Source organism: Centroberyx gerrardi, chromosome 6 (genome assembly GCF_048128805.1).
Source record: "Centroberyx gerrardi isolate f3 chromosome 6, fCenGer3.hap1.cur.20231027, whole genome shotgun sequence".
NCBI classification, from domain to species: Eukaryota; Metazoa; Chordata; class Actinopteri; order Beryciformes; family Berycidae; genus Centroberyx; species Centroberyx gerrardi.
In genome coordinates, this window is record NC_136002.1 from 21838760 (window position 1) to 21860489 (window position 21730).

Genomic DNA, 21730 nt, shown 5'->3' on the forward strand with positions numbered 1-21730 from the left:
AACAAGGGGTCTCCAGTGGATGTCAACAGATTTTCAGCACAGGCCTAACTTTAAACAAGGAGTACACTTAATTTAAACGATTAATCATTTTTGTAATGTAAATAATGAAAAAATAACACTTGTATTGTCATGTATAATCTTGTATCTATATTATAAATTACGTGGTGGTCAAATATAGTTGATTCAAAATAAGACAACATAATAGATCAGTAAGGGATTCACAAAATATCACAGTAACAAAAGTTCTGACATGCAAAATGGTTGCACTTATACAAGTCTTTAAATTACTTAGGATAAGAAATTTGTTGACAATTTTACAATTGCACAGCATAAGCTCTCCATTGCTTCTTACCTAGTTTCAAACCTCAGAGGTCCTTGGAGTAATTTTTACACATCATGTGTTTCTTTGTGTTCTTCTCTTGCCTAAACAATATGATAAAGCACTTTGGAGCAAATATACACAGGATTAGTCCAAAACTGGAGGCCAGAATGGCAAATATCTCCACAGCTACAGTGAACTTCCCAGGGGAGCTGACATAAGCAGGGATAAACGTGATCCAGACTGCACAGAATATCAGCATGCTGAAGGTGATGAGTTTGGCCTCATTAAAATTATCAGGTAGTTTCCGGGCTAGGACAGCTAACACAAAGCAAAAGACAGCCAGGAGCCCTATGTACCCAAGAACCGCCCAGAACCCTATAGCTGAGCCTAATGCACATTCTAGAATGATTCTCTCCTTGTATGTGGTTAGGTTTTTAATGGGGAAAGGGGGATTGAGAACCAACCAAAGAGTGCATATCAAAGCTTGAATAAATGTGAAAGACACTACAGTCATTCTTTGCTGTCTAGGGCCAAACCATTTCATAACATTACTCCCTGGAAGTGTAGCCCTGAAGGCCATTAACACCACAATAGTTTTCCCCAGAACACAAGATATGCAGAGGACAAAGGCGATCCCAAAAGCTGTGTGTCGCAGCATACAGGACCACTCAGAGGGCGGGCCAATGAAAGTTAAGGAACATAGGAAACATAGAGTCAGGGCGAAGAGCAGCAGAAAACTCAGCTCAGAGTTGTTGGCCCTGACAATTGCAGATGCCCTGTGACGGAAGAACACAGTCGCTGTGACAATGGCCAGGCAGGCACCACCAACTGAGAATGTAGCCAAGATGATTCCTAGGACCTCATGGAAGGAGAGAAACTCTACAGGCTTGGGGAAACATACGTTTCTCTCTGCATTGGGCCAGAACTCCTCAGGGCAAGGGAAACAGTCTGGGGAATCTGAGGGTATGAATCAGAGAGTTTCATCAGTCTTAGTTTTTATCTTATAGAAATTTGTAAGAAAACAATTTCTTTTACCTGTAGTACTGCTAATCTCTCCCTCCGGACATGGTATACAGTCGTAGCAGCAGACAGGTCTTCTTCTCTGCAGCACTTTACGAGTTCCTGGGGGACAGCTCTCACTGCACACTGACACAGGCACCTGGCACATACATACAGGCATATATAGCCCGTGTGCTATACTGTTCTTAGGATATCACAAAATAATCAAATTTCAGAATAGAATATGTTCAACAAAGCATCCTGGGTCTGTCGTCATTTTGCATTTCTATTCTTGGTTTACATTAAAATTTTTATTTAAAAATAAAAGCAGATCCAGTCTCCCAAACAGGAACTATCTCTCCTAAATGGTATCCCTCCGCTATGTTCTCTTCTATCAATAAAAATACCATTCAGCGAAATTATGTTCTAAAATGTTGGACCCGTAGTCAATTGAAAATCAAAATAGCGGGATCTGTTGTCGAATCTGTTCACCAACGTGTTAGGCTATTTTCGTGGCCTCTTTCAAAAAAATGGGAAGTAAAAATCCGAACACTACAAACTCGTTCCAGCTGCATTCGATCTTGGCAAGTAGTTTATATTCTGGTTTTCATGGCGGTCAAGTGCCAAACAACCCCCATGTTAAAACTAAGTTGAATATTGCTTTAAATAATTGGGCTCAGGCTCCTTACCTGTGTGCCACCCTCTGCCCAGGTGAGGTTCCTGTTCATATGGAACTCCTGGCCAGCTGGCAGAGATGCATCATAGTGTCCTACTGTCACAAACTCCATGCTGCCACTCTCACTTTTCTGCCAGTTAACCAGCTCATATGTGGCCACAGGATCCCCATTGGCATCAAATGAGACCGGGTAACCATTACGAGAGAAATTAACTCTCTTCAACTGACCTTGAACCTGCATGGATAGAGTGGAAGAAGAGACAGTGGGGGGAAGGGGTGGAGGTGGCAGTGAGTAGCAGAGAAGGTGAATAATGTAAAAAATGTAACATTCTATGTCATCAAAGGTGAATTAAATTAGCATGTTTTTAAATTATACAGATAATAAGGCCTTCATTTATTCCGTTTGATTGACCTGTGTGGGCTCTATCCTGGTGAATCTGTCACATTGAGTTGTAGAGTTTGTCTCATGACACACTAAACTGTGGATGGCATGTGCTATAGCGTAAACAGCCTTGTACACCATGTTATCGATTCGGAGCTGAGATGTGTCGGTGTACGGGCTCTGGAGCTTCTGCATATCTTCAGTTCCATCACACACACTGTCCCCTGTGTCAGTACCTACAAACAGAGAGACGGGGACTTTTAGCCTTGACAATGCTAAGAATATCATGAAATCAGTTTTCTTCTTTTTTTTCAAAGATATCTCCAACAGTCCTTGCAACAACTTGTAGCTCTATAGTGTTCTCATTTATTGGTAATAATTTAATGTAAAATCTTATCTAAGTCACTCCAGTCATAGTATCAGGAAATGTGATTAATCAGAGAGGCACGCCTCATCTTCACTTTATCAATTACTTCATTATTGACAGATTTTCCTCCATACAGCTTCTAGGAGGAATTGAGTAATGACCAAAGGGTTGGTCTTGAAGTGGCTAATACAGTTACAATACCATACACTACTATACACTACTACACACTATCAGGACACTCAACCCAGATGGGTAGATAATCCAAAAGACAAGAATGTTTTAAATACCCAACCTTACCAACCACAAAGCAGCACTGTGAGTAATAACAGCATGTTAAAAGTCAATACAACTTTTCTCACTTTTTCCTAGCCGGCAGTTGAATGCACTCTCCCAGAACTCAGTAAGCTGCTGCGATCCAGCCACCTCAGCTGGAGTGAGATCCAGCAGGAAGTCTCTCAGACCTGGGATGACAGATTGCTGAATGCCAAATCCAATGGCCCCGGCACAAAAGCTGAACCTCAGCATGTCCCGGTCGGTTACCCAGGACTCACTGCCTATCCACTGGCGAGGTGGAGAGGGCTGCCGCGCCAACTCCTCCAGCAGGATCCTCATGTCTCCAGAGGCTGTAAATGCCACAACAACCATGGCTGTGGATCTGGAAAGAGACAGAATAACATCAACATAAACCTGAAATGTAATAATGGAATGCAACTAGACCTTTAAAATAGATTTACATCGACTTAAACGTTTGAGTGTTTTGTTTTTTATGTGTCAGGATACAAAACATAAAATAAAAAGGGTTTAGAGAGGTTGCGTTTGGAATATAGGCTATCAGTGGCAGCTTAAAAATGAGTTTATATCGACTTAAACATTTTAGTGTTTTTGTTTGTGGAATAACAGTGAACAAAACCAGTATAAAAAAGCTGGGCTCATAATCATCAGTTTGGTTACTCAATTTCCCAAGAGGATCATTAAAGTTTCCTCTAATAGCCTAAAGACTAAAACGTTTTAATATGGTGCTTTGTGGAATATGCTATCACTAAGCATAGGGAGCACAATCAGAATCAATGATGTAGCCTATAAACCTGCGGATAACATCAGCCACTCGTCGAATCCTGCTGCGTGGGTGCGTTCGATGGAAAGATTCCGAGTATTCCACGCAGATGCCCTCTTTGCGCGCTGCGTGCAGAAAAGACGCCATGCCGTTATTCCCATAGTCCGAGTCGGACCGGACAGCACCGATCCAGGTCCAGCCAAAGTGTTTCACAAGCTTGGCCAGAGCGTCAGCCTGGAACTGGTCACTCGGGATTGTCCTGAAGAAGGTCGGGTACTGCTGCTTATCGGACAAGCACGCACAAGTGGCAAAGTGGCTCACCTAGGAAAACAGCAGTGCAATTATTTAATAGAACAGTCATGGCCATTGTGGGAGAAAATCAGCACTGTGAATTATCCAAACACCTAAATTGGTCAGCAATTTGAATTTACCTGTGGTATGTTAAAGGGCCCGATGATGCGCGACATGCTGATGGATGGCGTGGATCCGGACTCGCCGACAATAGCCGTTACCATACCCGACTGCGAGCACTTTTCGCCGGTGTCAAACACCGGGTGCAGGCCATTTGTCAGCTGGAACGCCACTTGTACCGCCAAGGGAACTGAAGCGCACGAGTCGTGGATTTGGTAACCGAGCCTGATGCCAGGCAGCAGCTCCATGCTGTTGTTGATCTCCTCGATGGCAAAGACCATTACGCGTGAGAAACGCAGTTCACGGAAGTTCATGCTGCACACAGACAGGCACATGAACGGCAATGTATTGTGCAAACTTCAGCTGTGACATGAGTGCACATCTGAAGTTTGCACAATACATTGCCAATTCATAATGTTAATTAATAACAGACATTCAATGTAAAATAGAACTACAATTCTTGCATCTATGACAGGCTAATTGTGATTGTTAAATAAAACAAAAAAACACAACTCCCCACAACTCTTTCATAAAGGGTTCAGAATATTTAAAAAGGTTTGCAATAAGCCGGCAAGCACATAATAAAACACATTTCTATCCCAGCACAATCTCATTTCCTCTTATGCCCCACTTCTTCTCCATCTTACTAACCTCCCTGTACACCTTAGGGGCTCAGGCATGCTGGTGTAGTTATGCTTCACTGTGTGCATGTAGTAGTGTATGGAGAAAACACCCCCAATAACGAAGTCACCATCCATTGAGAATGCAGGTAGACGCGGGCTGCCCTGGAGCTTACATTTGACAGAGTGAGCAGGAGCCCCTGTCACAGATGCAGCCCCAGGCCCGACCCCAGCACCAGTCAGAGCCTCTATGAGCCCAGTCCCTTGTTTCAGGCTGTCCCCAGACCCATTCAAGGCAAGAGCTGAGTGCAGCACAGCCAAACACAGAGACACCGTCAGCCCAATAAAAAGAGTTGAGGAGATCCCCATCCCTGAAGTCTGTGTACGTGTGGATAAGGCAGCTCTCACAGGTCAGAATGCATTACCACTGGGTTATATAGCTTTTCACACAAATACTTCCCTCCTTCCACTGTACGTCAGCTTACTATCCATCAGAGAGAGGAGGCCCTATACCTGGTGGTCTTGTCTTTGTCTTAATAGCTGCTGTCCAAGTCTTTTAGGACTATGGGTTATATTCTCCACTCAATATCCTTGTCCCTTGCCTCCCCTTGTAAACCCTTCTTCGTAAAAACCAGATATTACCCCATTATGCAGTTATTTTTACACCTAGACAATGTTTATTACTTGGTTTTCACACTTTTTCACTCAAGTTAAGCCTTGTGAATGCACAACAAGGGTTGTTAGTTTGTGAGGTTTAATTGATTTTTATGGATAAATCACAACACTTTTAACAATTAACATTTTTATCTAGTAAAATATTTTAAATGGTTTGCTCCAAACAATGTCAACTTTCTTTTGCTTCCAAAATGAAAATAATAGAAATCCAATAAAAATACAGTGGCACAATAACATCTGATATGTACAAACAATAACCCCTTACATTTTCAGCATCAGATACTGCTTAGTGGTACAATTGTTGGCCTCAACAGAATAATGTAATACTTTTGAGAAAGCAGACATAACAGCTGGAGGCCAGAATAGCAAACCTCAGTTGTATAATTCATCCTTAATCTGCATAATTCCCAGAAAAGATACAGCAACCCGGGCAAGGCCAGCTGTACAGAATAGAAAGACCCAGATAGCACAAATGAGGAAGAGGAAACTCCAGAGGGTTCAGTTACAGGATCTTTACCCCCTCCATCCTCTCCCCTGTTGCCTTCACATTGTTAACAAACTGATGTTCAAGGAAGTGATGTTTTACTCTCTCAACATTCCACCTTTTCACAGTTTTTCCATCCCGCTCTGTTGTAGTTTTCATCCATTTCACATGCTCTATCATCCTCAAACTGTTTCCTTCTATATTCCTCTTGAGACATGGGGGTGCAGCTGTCCTTTTTTAATTTCTCCCATTCCCTTTATAGCATGTGACCAATATCCTTTAAGCAAGCAGCCAGGGAGAGAGGGGGTTCTCAAGATGGTGTGAACATGATCACAGGAGTCCAGCATCCAGTAACTTCGGTATCAGGCTTGATTTACAGTTCATCTCCTGAAACACCTTGAACATATTTTATTAATAAAAAGTTTTCCCACTGTCTCCTAATGCCGGGGCAGTTCCTCCAGTAATCCTCTCTAGCCTTGGTAGCAGAAACAACGTTACTTTTCGCTATTATGTTTTGTAATGCTGACATTTAGTTTGTTCTTCTTGAGAGAAGAGCACAATCCATTTCTTTCCGATACCCACTTTTATAGTCTAGGCTACTTAACGTGTTGAAAATGTCAGCAGTATATATTAGGGCTTATATAATCCTATAATTAGGCCTATTTATTGTCTATGGCTTTTATTGTTTGATTATTTTATTTTCTACTATTTCTATTGCTTTTTGTTATATATTCTAGTTGTGTGCTTAGGCCTATATTCTATATTCTTTTCCCTGCCAGTCTAAATATTTTTCTTACATGTTAACTTCATATACTTATTTTAGTCACAATCCTTCGATATTTTCATTGATATAATCATTTAGTTAAAAATGTCTTTTAACCAGCTTAAAGCCAGTTAATGCTTTGCTCACCAGGTGGCAGCTCTGTTACGTATCTATGAGGGGAGCTGGTGAGTGAACTAATAAGCATGAATTTAGCTGAAATACCTTATCTCCTTGACTATGTTTTGGGACTGTGAACATACTGACCGCTTCAGTTTGCGTTTGTCTTGTTCTTCGTAGCTAAGCTACACTCACCCTATCAAACGGTGTGTCAGCATTTCTATATCATACCATCACCATTTAGAAATGGAATCAGTTAATTTGTTGGACTGCTTCACATCCCATGAGTTCTTATTGTACTGAAAACACATATGTTAAATTTGGGGGGAAAACAATTGAACATTTATCAAATGCGAAAAAAAATGTACACATTTGTTAAACCTACAATAAGTGATTTCAGATCCTATAACCAATCCTGAAACTAACGTGTGCTATCTGGAGATTTCCATGAGACCTAATGATATAAACAAATAGCCACACACGCAGGCCAGCTGTGTTGTTGTTTTCACCACTTTACTAAAGCTTGTTGTCAAACTTGGACTGAGCAGTAGCTTTTTCCTGATTTTTTTTTTTTTTTAACTACCTTGTCTTGGGGGAGGTCACGTGACCCAGAAGCAAGATGGCTGCTTGAAACTTTTCTCTGCTCCAAACTTTTACATAATTGCTACATTTTTCTCTGTTAAGTTTTTGTAAAGCGATTTGTATTGCAGTACAACAATGCCAAAATCACAGCGTGACAAAGACAGCGATTTTCCAATTTTTTCAACAACCCATTCGCAGACTGACAAGAAAAAAGTTCTGCCAATGCCTGCGTGCGCTACCGAGGACTAAAGCTGCATTCCATTGTACTCAGAACTCGGAGAAAAACGACTTCCAACATGGAAAAGTGCAAAGGAACGGTCGTTCAAGTCGGAGTTCCCAGTCGGAAAGTCGGACAAAATTATTTCCGCCCGAGTTGTCCGGCATAAACACAGCTGACGTCACAGCATCAAATTGTACTTAATAAAACTTGATTTTACTTGATATGTAGTTTTTGTGTTATGAAAACGTGTTGTAACAACTTTGTAGTTTCCATTTCTAACGTAATTCAGTTGACTTGCACTTTGTTAGTAGATGGAAGTCTTTGCTGTATGAACTCGCCTGCTAACTGCCGTTAACGTTAATGGGCAAAGGCTGTTGCGTCCATGGTAGTTCCAACTCTGAACTACCGACCTCCGACTTCCAATGGAATGCACCAAAAGACCAAGTGGACGCGAGCCCCTCACTGCAAATGAGTGCTTTAATGGTGGAGCAGATCTTAACAGAAATTAAAGCCTTGATTGATGAATCGGTGGTTTCCCGCCTGGATGGAATAGATGGGTTGCTGAAAGAAATACAGTCTTCGATCTCTTCTGTGGAGGGCTCCCTTTCAAGCTTGACTAGCAGGGTGGTGGAAACAGAGAAGAGGTTGGATGAAGCAGAAAACAGAATCTCTGCCACCGATGATGGGTATAAGATCTAGAGGGTTTTCATCTACTTTTCTTATTTTGGAGCAAGACATGCTGTCATCTCTCTCTGTGTAGCTTTCATCTCTCTCTCGCTCTCTGTGCGTTTCCCTAGCGATCTCTCCATGCAATCGCTTTGATTGGCTGAGTTCAGTGAAGTAGACGCATGTGATTGGTCTGTGATTACCGTAATGAACTATTACCCTATGAGCTGAAATAGCTGCACCTAAGGTCTATAGCTGCGCCCGTGGAAAAAAACGCTCCGTCAATCTTATTAATTCTCATTAATTCTCATTAATTGATCAGAAATGGGTCGTGGTCCTCACAGAACTGTCACGGGGTCCGGATCCGGCCCGGAGTCCACCAGTTAGTGATGCCTGATTTATCTACACAAAAAGTTCCCCACTGAAGCTAATTGGAAATTGTTGACTAATGCAAACACTAAGCTCAATCTGGATTATACTCATCATATACAAAAATTGTTGCTTTTACCAAACAGAAACACCATGAATTTGGTAATAAATCAAGCCGCCTACTTGCTTAACATTTGAAAAAAGAATGTAACAACCAGTCGATAAAATCAATTAGGACACCCAAAGGCACGACCACTTGTGATCCTCTTCTAGTAAATAATACTTTCAGGGACTTCTATAAGAGTCTTTACACTCCACAGTGCACTGGTTTAGAGTCCAACATTTGCTCCTATTTAAATAGAATAATCCTGCCTTGTGCCATGGAGGGAGACCGTTCGACTCTCAATGCGCCGTTTAGTCAGGAAGAGGTATGGGAAACCATTCAATCTATGCCTTCTGGCAGTAGTCACCACAAATGGCTTGCTCTCTGAGACATTCCCAGTAAGTAGGGCTTGTAGACAGGGTTGCCCCCTATTCTCCACTTTTATTTTTGTTAATCACTGAACCCCTGGCCAAATCCCTCAGATCCAACAGCAATATTTGTGGTGTAATTGTAGGTGAGAAAGACCATCGCATTTCGCTATATGCTGATGATGTCCTTTTATATTTGACAAATCTTGAAATTTCAGTCCCCTCGGTTTTGGATGCCATTGTCTGTTACAGCAATCTTTCAGGTTATAAAACTAATTTAGGTAACTCTATGGCAATGCCTCTAAATATTCTCCCCAATGCTGACATTCTACTGCAATCTCCATTGCATATGTCAGAGAAAGGCTTTAAGTATCGGACATTTCGGTCACCCCTGACCTTAATGAATTATTCCAGGTAAACATACCCACCCCTGATCAAGAAAATTAAACAAGACTTATTCAAGTGGTCTGCCTTACCAACCTCCCGTTTTGGGAGAATTAATGTTATTAGGATGAATATACTCCACAGGCTGAATTACTTGTTCCAGAGTCTTCCATGCTTTCTTTCCTCTACCTTTTTTAAAAGATTTCCAGATATATATGGAATTACAAAAAGCCGAGAATTACATTTTCTAAGCTCACTAAACCAAAAGACTTGGTTGGAGCATCTTTGCCCAAGCTCCAGCTTTACTATTGGTCTGCTCAAATTAAAAACATGACTCACTATGGGTTAGTATTGAATGCTTGCCACCCAAGACGGCTTAAATCACTCTCTTTTATTTATAATTTTGGAGTCTTTAACTAGCAATCTGGTTGTATACAACACGCTATTAGCAAATATAAAAAACAAATATTTAAATATTCCAACCATTGCTCTCAAACCTGATTTTTCTTCACAAATTAGTAGCAACTGGGTGTCAAATGGACTCCTGGATCTCTCAGGTCTTTTTACACAGCATAATTTAAAATCCTTTGAACAGATTTCTGCAGTCTCTACTGAGGGGGGACAAATTACATTTAGAGATAATGGAGATTGAGAAGTGTCTTATTTCTGCTGTTGGTCTCAAGGGTTCTAAGGGTTCTTCTAATCTGTGCTTTAAATGTAAAGCTCATGCAGGCACCTATATCCACTCATTTTGGACCTGTGACAAGATCCAAAGTTATTGATAAGATGTTCACTCAATCATTCAAGATATTATAGGTAAACAATTTGTTATGAGTTCAAGCCTGTATCTCCTGAGCTATGACCCAGTTATGATCTTTGACAAAGACACAGACTGCTTGTTAAATATTCTTGTCTAGCTAAAAAATGTATACTATTGTTATGATCTACTCCACAAGTACCTTCTACAAGAATGTGGCTGTCACAGGCCTCAGCCTTCTTACCCCTGGAAAAACGGACTTATGATTTGCATCAGAAATTGTACAAATTCTGGAGGACATGGTCACCCCTGTGGTCGTACCTAGAGAGACTTTGACCTGACCCTGTATATATTAACTTAGTGTGCTACTCCTAAACACTCAATAAATACTAACCCACTCATAAACACGTCAAAATCAATAGAGTTAGTGACCCCACATTGATGACCCCTAGTTCCTCTAGGGATCATCAATGTTCATACCAAATTTGAAAAGATTCTTATAAAAAACTGTTCCAAGTTATCGCGTTCACATGGAGGATCTGCAGCGGACGCGGAGGCAGTCGCAGTGAATCCATAATATCCCCAAAAGTTATTTCGGGGATATAAATATACATATATATTGTCATGTTTAGCACCCCAGTGCACTCAGTGCTGCAAAATATTGTACACCAACATAAGATGATTGTATTCACAAGATAATAAAACACATTGTTGTATAAGCAGTGCCTCTAGGTACACTATGTACAATATATGACATGCTATAAGCGAGCTCACCCATTTTGCATGAATCCTGCATTTACTGCATATTTTACTATTTTACCTGTTTTTGATCAATATGTAAAATCTCCTTTAACAGCAGTTACTTCAGCAAAATGCCAAGAAGGAAATCAGTACCATTTTATTTGGCTTTAATTAAGTTAGATCTCCCAACAGGGGGCTCCTGTGGATGTCAAAAGATTTTCAGCACAGGCCTAATTTTGAACAAGTAGTACACTTCAGGGATATTTAAACGATTGATCATTTTTGTAATGTAAATAATGAAAAAATAACATTTCCATTGTCACATATAATCTTGTTACAAATTATGTGGTTGTCAAATATAGTTGTCAAAATAAGACAACATAATAGATCAGTAAGGGATTCACAAATCACAAAATATCACAGTAACAAAAGTTCTGACATACAAAATAATTGCAGCAGTTGTCTTTAAATTACCTAGGATAAGAAATGTGTTGACTATGTTACAATTGCACAGCATGAGCTCTGTTGCAATCTTACCTAGTTACAAACCTCATTTTTACTCATCATGTGTTTCTTTGTGTTCTTCTCTGGCCTAAACAATATGATAAAGCACTTTGGAGCAAATATACACAGGATTAGTCCAAAACTGGAGGCCAGAATGGCAAATATCTCCACAGCTACAGTGAACTTCCCAGGGGAGCTGACATAAGCAGGGATAAACGTGATCCAGACTGCACAGAATATCAGCATGCTGAAGGTGATGAGTTTGGCTTCATTAAAATTATCAGGTAGTTTCCGGGCTAGGACAGCTAACACAAAGCAAAAGACAGCCAGGAGTCCTATGTACCCAAGAACCGCCCAGAACCCTATAGCTGAGCCTAATGCACATTCTAGAATGATTCTCTCCTTGTATGTGGTTAGGTTTTTAATGGGGAAAGGGGGATTGAGAACCAACCAAAGAGTGCATATCAAAGCTTGAATAATTGTAAAAGACAATACGGTCATTCTTTGCTGTGCAGGGCCAAACCATTTCATAGCATTACTCCCTGGAAGTGTAGCCCTGAAGGCCATTAAAACCACTAGAGTTTTCCCCAAAAGACAAGATATACAGAGGACAAAGGCGATCCCAAAAGCTGTGTGTCGCAGCATACAGGACCACTCAGAGGGCGGGCCAATGAAAGTTAAGGAACATAGGAAACATAGAGTCAGGGCGAAGAGCAGCAGAAAACTCAGCTCAGAGTTGTTGGCCCTGACAATTGCAGATGCCCTGTGACGGAAGAACACAGTCGCTGTGACAATGGCCAGGCAGGCACCACCAACTGAGAATGTAGCCAAGATGATTCCTAGGACCTCATGGAAGGAGAGAAACTCTACAGGCTTGGGGAAACATATGTTTCTCTCTGCATTGGGCCAGAACTCCTCAGGGCAAGGGAAACAGTCTGGGGAATCTGAGGATACAAAATCAGATGTTACTTTTCATCTTGTAGAAATTTGTGAAAAAACAATTTCTTTTACCTGTAGTACTGCTAATCTCTCCCTCCGGACATGGTATACAGTCGTAGCAGCAGACAGGTCTTCTTCTCTGCAGCACTTTACGAGTTCCTGGGGGACAGCTCTCACTGCACACTGACACAGGCACCTGGCACATACATACAGGTAGATATAGCCAGTGTGCTATACTGTTCTTAGGATATCACAAAATAATCAAATGTCAGAACAGAATATGTTAAAGGAATATTCCACTTAGTTTTAACATGGGAGTTATTTGGCACTTGACCGCCATGAAAACCAGAATATAAACTACTTACCAAGATCTGATGCAGCTGGGATGAGTTTGTAGCATTCAGATTTTTTTTAATGAGGCCCACAAAAATAGCCTGAAATCTTATATTTAACATTGGTGAACAGATTCAACAACATGTCCCGCTTTTAAGACAACAAAGCATCCTGGGTCCATCCTCATTTTGCATTTCTATTCTTGGTTTACATTAAAATTAGTATTTAAAAATAATAATAAAAATGTCATTCAGTGAAATTATTTTCTAAAATGTTGGACCCGCAGTCAATTGAAAATCACAAAAGCATGATCTGTTGTTGAAGCTGTTCACCAATGTGTTAAATGTAAGTTTTCAGGCTATTTCCGTGGCCTCATTCAAATGAATGGGAAGAAAAAATCTGATCACGACAAACTCGTCCCAGCTGCGTCCGATCTTGGTGAGTAGTTTATATTCTGGTTTTCATGGCGGTCAAGTGCCAAATAACCCCCATGTTAAAACTAAGTTGAATATTGCTTTAAATAATTGCCCTCAGGCTCCTTACCTGTGTGCCACCCTCTGCCCAGGTGAGGTTCCTGTTCATATGGAACTCCTGGCCAGCTGGCAGAGATGCATCATAGTGTCCTACTGTCACAAACTCCATGCTGCCACTCTCACTTCTCTGCCAGTTAACCAGCTCATATGTGGCCACTGGATCCCCATTGGCATCAAAAGAGACCGGGTAACCATTACGAGAGAAATTAACTCTCTTCAACTGACCTTGAACCTGCATGGATAGAGCGGAAGGAGAGACAGTGGGGGGAAGGGGTGGGGTGGCAGTGAGTAGCAGAGAAGGTGAATAATGTAAAAAATGTACCATTCTATGTAATCAAAGGTGAATTAAATTTGCATGCTTTTAAATTATACAGATAATAAGGCCTTCATTTATTCCGTTTGATTGACCTGTGTGGGCTCTATCTTGGTGAATCTGTCACATTGAGTTGTGGAGTTTGACTCCTGACACACCAAATTGTGGATGGCATGTGCTATAGCGTAAACAGCCTTGTACACCATGTTAGTGATTCGGAGTTGAGATGTGTCGGTGTACGGGCTCTGGAGCTTCTGTATATCTTCAGTTCCATCACACACTCTCTCCCCTGTGCCAGCACCTACAAACACAGAGAGACAAGGACAGGTTTCTTTTAGCCTTGACAATGCTAAAAATATCATGAAATCTCGTTTTTTTGTTTTTTTTTTTCATCAAAGATATGTCCAAACATTCCTTGCAACAACTTGTAGCTCTATAGTGTTCTCATTTATTGGTAATAATGTAAAGTAACGTAATGTAAAATCTCATCCAAGTCAGTCCGGTAATTAAACTTGTCATGAGGGTCCATAGTGTCAGGAAATGTGATTAATCAGAAACACACACCTCACCTTATCATCGACCTTATTAATTACTTCATTATTGAGAGATTTTCCTCTCAATTAACATACAACTTCTAGGAGGAATTGAGTAATGACCAAAGGGTTGGTCTTGAAGTGGCTAATACATTTCCAATACCATTCACTATCAGGAAACTCAACCCAGATGTGTAGATAATCAAAAAGACAAGAATGTATTAAATACCCAATCTCACCAACCACAAAGCAGCACTGTGAGTAAAAACCTGTTACATGTTAAAAACCAACACAACTTTTCTCACTTTTTCCTAGCCGGCAGTTGAATGCACCCTCCCAGAACTCAGTAAGCTGCTGCGATCCAGCCACCTCAGCTGGAGTGAGATCCAGCAGGAACTCTCTCAGACCTGGGATGACAGATTGCTGAATGCCAAATCCAATGGCCCCGACACAAAAGCTGAACCTCAGCATGTCCCGGTCGGTTAGCCAGCCTTCACTGCCTATCCACTGGCGAGGTGGAGAGGGCTGCCGCGCCAACTCCTCCAGCAGGATCCTCATGTCTCCAGAGGCTGTAAATGCCACAACAACCATGGCTGTGGACCTGGAAAGAGACAGATTAATATCAACATGAACCTGAAATGTAATAATGGAATGCAACTAGATCTTCAAAATAGATTTACATCGATTTACGTTTGAGTGTTTTGTTTTTTATGTGTCAGGATACAAAACATAACAAGGGCTTAGAGAGACTTGTGTTTTGATGTTTGGAATATATCAGTGGCAGCTTAAAAATGAGTTTATACTTCTTTGTGGAATAGCATCAGTATCAGATAAGCATAGTGATAACCAGTATGGAAATGTTGGGCTCATCATCCAGTTCGGCTACTCAATTTCCCAAGAGGATCATTCAAGTTTCCTCTAACAGCCTAAAGATTAAAATGTTTTAATGTTGTGGTTTTCGGAATATAGGCTATCACTAAGCATAGGGAGCACAACCAGAATCAGTGATGTAGCCTATAAACCTGCGGATAACATCAGCCACTCGTCGAATCCTGCTGCGTGGGTGCGTTCGATAGAAAGATTCCGAGTATTCCACGCAGATGCCCTCTTTGCGCGCTGCGTGCAGAAAAGACGCCATGCCGTTATTCCCATAGTCCGAGTCGGACCGGACAGCACCGATCCAGGTCCAGCCAAAGTGTTTCACAAGCTTGGCCAGAGCGTCAGCCTGGAACTGGTCACTCGGGATTGTCCTGAAGAAACTCGGGTACTGCTGCTTATCGGACAAGCACGCACAAGTGGCAAAGTGGCTCACCTAGGAAAACAGTATTGTGCAATTATTTAACAGAACAGTCATGGCCATGGTGGGAGAAAAACAGCAGTGTGTTAATTATCCAAACACCTAAGTTGATCAGCAATTGGAGAAATTTACTTGTGGTATGTTAAAGGGCCCGATGACGCGCGATATGCTGATGGATGGCGTGGATCCGGACTCGCCGACAATAGCCGTTACCATACCCGACTGCGAGCATTTTTCGCCGGTGTCAAACACCGGGTGCAGGCCATTTGTCAGCTGGAACGCCACTTGCACCGCCACGGGAACTGAGGCGCACGTGTCGTGGATTTGATAACCGAGCCTGATGCCAGGCAGCAGCTCCATGCTGTTGTTGATCTCCTCGATGGCAAAGATCATTGCGCGTGAGAAGCGCAGATCACGGGAGTTCATGCTGCACACAGACAGGCACATGAACGGCAATGTATTGCGCAATACATTGCCATTTCATAATGTTAATTAATAACAGACATTCAATGTAAAATAGAACTACAATTCTTGCATCTATGACAGGCTAATTGTGATTGTTAAATAATAACAAAAAACACAACTCCCCACAACTCTTTCATAAAGGGTTCAGAATATTTAAAAAGGTTTGCAATAAGCCGGCAAGCACATAATAAAACACATTTCTATCCCAGCACAATCTCATTTCCTCTTATGCCCCACTTCTTCTCCATCTTACTAACCTCCCTGCACACCTTAGGGGCTCAGGCATGCTGGTGTAGTTATGCTTCACTGTGTGCATGTAGTAGTGTATGGAGAAAACACCCCCAATAACGAAGTCACCATCCATTGAGAATGCAGGTAGACGCGGGCTGCCCTGGAGCTTACATTTGACAGAGTGAGCAGGAGCCCCTGTCACAGATGCAGCCCCAGGCCCGACCCCAGCACCAGTCAGAGCCTCTATGAGCCCAGTCCCTTGTTTCAGGCTGTCCCCAGACCCATTCAAGGCAAGAGCTGAGTGCAGCACAGCCAAACCCAGAGACATCGTCAGCCCAATAAAAAGAGTTGAGGAGATCCCCATCCCTGAAGTGTGTGTACGTGTGGATAAGGCAGCTCTCACAGGTCAGAATGCATTACCACTGGGTTATATAGCTTTTCACACAAATACTTCCCTCCTTCCACTGTACGTCAGCTTACTATCCAGAGAGAGGAGGCCCTATACCTGGCGGTCTTGTCTTTGTCTTAGTAGCTGCTGTCCAAGTCTTTTAGGACTATGGGTTATATTCTCCACTCAATACCCTTGTCCCTTGCCTCCCCTTGTAAACCCTTCTTTGTAAAAAACAGATATTACCCCATTATGCAGTTATTTTTACACATAGACAATGTTTATTATTTGGTTTTCACTCGTTTTCACTCAAGTTAAGCCTTGTGAATGCACAACAAGGGTTGTTAGTTTGTGAGGTTTAATTGATTTTTATGGATAAATCACAACACTTGTTCAATTAACATCTTTATCTAGTAAAATACTTAAAATGGTTTGCTCCAAACAATTTCAACTTTCTTTTGCTTCCAAAATGAAAATAATAGAAATCCAATAAAAATACAGTGGCACAATAACATCTGATATGTACAAACAATAACCCCTTACATTTTCAGCATCAGATACTGCTTAGTGTTACAATTGTTGGCCTCAACAGAATAATGTAATACTTTTGAGAAAGCAGACATAACAGCTGGAGGCCAGAATAGCAAACCTCATTTGTATAATTCATCCTTAATCTGCATAATTCCCAGAAAAGCTACAGCAACCCGGGCAAGGCCAGCTGTACAGAATAGAAAGACCCAGATAGCACAAATGAGGAAGAGGAAACTCCAGAGGGTTCAGTTACAGGATCTTTACCCCCTCCATCCTCTCCCCTGTTGCCTTCACATTGTTAACAAACTGATGTTCAAGGAAGTGATGTTTTACTCTCTCAACATTCCACCTTTTCACAGTTTTTCCATCCCGCTCTGTTGTAGTTTTCATCCATTTCACATGCTCTATCATCCTCAAACTGTTTCCTTCTATATTCCTCTTGAGACATGGGGGTGCAGCTGTCCTTTTTTAATTTCTCCCATTCCCTTTATAGCATGTGACCAATATCCTTTAAGCAAGCAGCCAGGGAGAGAGGGGGTTCTCAAGATGGTGTGAACATGATCACAGGAGTCCAGCATCCAGTAACTTCGGTATCAGGCTTGATTTACAGTTCATCTCCTGAAACACCTTGAACATATTTTATTAATAAAAAGTTTTCCCACTGTCTCCTAATGCCGGGGCAGTTCCTCCAGTAATCCTCTCTAGCCTTGGTAGCAGAAACAACGTTACTTTTCGCTATTATGTTTTGTAATGCTGACATTTAGTTTGTTCTTCTTGAGAGAAGAGTACAATCCATTTCTTTCTGATACCCACTTTTATAGTCTAGGCTACTTAACGTGTTGAAAATGTCAGCAGTATATATTAGGGCTTATATAATCCTATAATTAGGCCTATTTATTGTCTATGGCTTTTATTGTTTGATTATTTTATTGTCTACTATTTCTATTGCTTTTTGTTAAATATTCTAGTTGTGTGCTTAGGCCTATATTCTATATTCTTTTCCCTGCCAGTCTAAATATTTTTCTTACATGTTAACTTCATATACTTATTTTAGTCACAATCCTTCGATATTTTCATTGATATAATCATTTAGTTAAAAATGTCTTTTAACCAGCTTAAAGGCCAGTTAATGCTTTGCTCACCAGGTGGCAGCTCTGTTACGTATCTATGAGGGGAGCTGGTGAGTGAACTAACATTAACTAATAAGCATAAATTTAGCTGAAATACCTTATCTCCTTGACTATGTTTTGGGACTGTGAACATACTGACCGCTTCAGTTTGCGTTTGTCTTGTTCTTCGTAGCTAAGCTACACTCACCCTATCAAACGGTGTGTCAGCATTTCTATATCATACCATCACCATTTAGAAATGGAATCAGTTAATTTGTTGGACTGCTTCACATCCCATGAGTTCTTATTGTACTGAAAACACATATGTTAAATTTGGGGGGAAAACAATTGAACATTTATCAAATGCGAAAAAAAATGTACACATTTGTTAAACCTACAATAAGTGATTTCAGATCCTATAACCAATCCTGAAACTAACGTGTGCTATCTGGAGATTTCCATGAGACCTAATGATATAAACAAATATCCACACACGCAGGCCAGCTGTGTTGTTGTTTTCACCACTTTTCTAAAGCTTGTTGTCAAACTTGGACTGAGCAGTAGCTTTTTCCTGATTTTTTTTTTTTTAACTACCTTGTCTTGGGGGAGGTCACGTGACCCAGAAGCAAGATGGCTGCTTGAAACTTTTCTCCGCTCCAAACTTTTACATAATTGCTACATTTTTCTCTGTTAAGTTTTTGTAAAGCGATTTGTGTTGCAGTACAACAATGCCAAAATCACAGCGTGACAAATACAGCGATTTTCCAATTTTTTCAACAACCCATTCGCAGACTGACAAGAAAAAAGTTCTGCCAATGCCTGCGTGCGCTACCGAGGACTAAAGCTGCATTCCATTGTACTCAGAACTCGGAGAAAAATGACTTCCAACATGGAAAAGTGCAAAGGAACGGTCGTTCAAGTCGGAGTTCCCAGTCGGAAAGTCGGACAAAATTATTTCCGCCCGAGTTGTCCGACATAAACACAGCTGACGTCACAACATCAACTTGTACTTAATAAAACTTGATTTTACTTGATATGTAGTTTTTGTGTTATGAAAACGTGTTGTAACAACTTTGTAGTTTCCATTTGTAACTTGTAAGTCAGTTGACTTGCGCTTTGTTAGTAGATGGAAGTCTTTGCTGTATGAACTCGCCTGCTAACTGCCGTTAACGTTAATGGGCAAAGGCTGTTGCGTCCATGGTAGTTCCAACTCTGAACTACCGACCTCCGACTTCCAATGGAATGCACCAAAAGACCAAGTGGACACGAGCCCCTCACTGCAAATGAGTGCTTTAATGGTGGAGCAGATCTTAGCTGAAATCAAAGCAGTGGGTTCTCGTTTGGATGGCATTAATGAATCGGTGGGTTCGATCCCGTCTGGATGGAATAGATGGGTTGCTGAAAGAAATACAGTCTTTGATCTCTTCTGTGGAGGGCTCCCTTTCAAGCTTGACTAGCAGGGTGGTGGAAACAGAGAAGAGGTTGGATGAAGCAGAAAACAGAATCTCTGCCACCGATGATGGGTATAAGATCTAGAGGGTTTTCATCTACTTTTCTTATTTTGGAGCAAGACATGCTGTCATCTCTCTCTGTGTAGCTTTCATCTCTCTCTCGCTCTCTGTGCATTTCCCTAGCGATCTCTCCATGCACTGTAAACAATCGCTTTGATTGGCTGAGTTCAGTGAAGTAGACGCATGTGATTGGTCTGTGATTACCGTAATGAACTATTACCCTATGAGCTGAAATAGCTGCACCTAAGGTCTATAGCTGCGCCCGTGGAAAAAAAATGCTCCGTCAATCTTATTAATTCTCATTAATTCTCATTAATTGATCAGAAATGGGTCGTGGTCCTCACAGAACTGTCACGGGGTCCGGATCCGGCCCGGAGTCCACCAGTTAGTGATGCCTGATTTATCTACACAAAAAGTTCCCCACTGAAGCTAATTGGAAATTGTTGACTAATGCAAACACTAAGCTCAATCTGGATTATACTCGTCATATAAAAAAATTGTTGCTTTTACCAACCAGAAACACCATGAATTTGGTAATAAATCAAGCCGCCTACTTGCTTAACATTTGAAAAAAGAATGTAACGACCAGTCGATAAAATCAATTAGGACACCCAAAGGCACGACCACTTGTGATCCTCTTCTAGTAAATAATACTTTCAGGGACTTCTATAAGAGTCTTTACACTCCACAGTGCACTGGTTTAGAGTCCAACATTTGCTCCTATTTAAATAGAATAATCCTGCCTTGTGCCATGGAGGGAGACCGTTCGACTCTCAATGCGCCGTTTAGTCAGGAAGAGGTATGGGAAACCATTCAATCTATGCCTTCTGGCAGTAGTCACCACAAATGGCTTGCTCTCTGAGACATTCCCAGTAAGTAGGGCTTGTAGACAGGGTTGCCCCCTATTCTCCACTTTTATTTTTGTTAATCACTGAACCCCTGGCCGAATCCCTCAGATCCAACAGCAATATTTGTGGTGTAATAGTAGGTGAGAAAGACCATCGCATTTCGCTATATGCTGATGATGTCCTTTTATATTTGACAAATCTTGAAATTTCAGTCCCCTCGGTTTTGGATGCCATTGTCTGTTACAGCAATCTTTCAGGTTATAAAACTAATTTAGGTAACTCTATGGCAATGCCTCTAAATATTCTCCCCAATGCTGACATTCTATTGCAATCTCCATTGCATATGTCAGAGAAAGGCTTTAAGTATCGGACATTTCGGTCACCCCTGACCTTAATGAATTATTCCAGGTAAACATACCCACCCCTGATTAAGAAAATTAAACAAGACTTAGTCAAGTGGTCTGCCTTACCAACCTCCCGTTTTGGGAGAATTAATGTTATTAGGATGAATATACTCCACAGGCTGAATTACTTGTTCCAGAGTCTTCCATGCTTTCTTTCCTCTACCTTTTTTAAAAGATTTCCAGATATATATGGAATTACAAAAAGCCGAGAATTACGTTTTCTAAGCTAAACCAAAAGACTTGGTTGGAGCATCTTTGCCCAAGCTCCTGCTTTACTATTGGTCTGCTCAAATTAAAAACACGACTCACTATGGGTTAGTATTGAATGCTTGCCACCCAAGACGGCTTAAATCACTCTCTTTTATTTATAATTTTGGAGTCTTTAACTAGCAATCTGGTTGTATACAACACGCTATTAGCAAATATAAAAAACAAATATTTAAATATTCCAACCATTGCTCTCAAACCTGATTTTTCTTCACAAATTAGTAGCAACTGGGTGTCAAATGGACTCCTGGATCTCTCAGGTCTTTTTACAAAGCATAATTTAAAATCCTTTGAACAGATAAGAACTGGTTTTGATATACCCAACAGGGATTTCTTTAAATTTCTGCAGTCTCTACTGAGGGGGGACAAATTACATTTAGAGATAATGGAGATTGAGAAGTGTCTTATTTCTGCTGTTGGTCTCAAGGGTTCTAAGGGTTCTTCTAATCTGTGCTTTAAATGTA

General features: G+C 41.1%; 2 protein-coding genes across 2 annotated transcripts; both read right to left on the bottom strand.

Moving 5' to 3' along the window:
* Positions 1-365: 365 nt before the first annotated feature.
* LOC139930599 (extracellular calcium-sensing receptor-like) lies at positions 366-5011 on the bottom strand. The gene is made up of 8 exons (XM_078284027.1): positions 4863-5011; positions 4232-4526; positions 3832-4121; positions 3097-3401; positions 2410-2615; positions 2011-2232; positions 1358-1481; positions 366-1279 (listed from the first exon to the last, which is right to left on the bottom strand). Exons 1-8 carry the CDS (start codon positions 4967-4969, stop codon positions 366-368), a joined length of 2463 nt encoding a protein of 820 aa, XP_078140153.1. The 5' UTR covers positions 4970-5011.
* A 6586-nt stretch (positions 5012-11597) lies between these two features.
* On the bottom strand, positions 11598-16380 carry LOC139912310 (extracellular calcium-sensing receptor-like). Its single transcript, XM_078283932.1, has 8 exons — positions 16235-16380; positions 15645-15939; positions 15238-15527; positions 14521-14816; positions 13778-13983; positions 13380-13601; positions 12576-12699; positions 11598-12508 (listed from the first exon to the last, which is right to left on the bottom strand). The coding sequence occupies exons 1-8, from the start codon at positions 16339-16341 to the stop codon at positions 11598-11600; spliced, it is 2451 nt and encodes an 816-aa protein (XP_078140058.1). The 5' UTR covers positions 16342-16380.
* Between the last annotated feature and the right edge of the window lie 5350 nt (positions 16381-21730).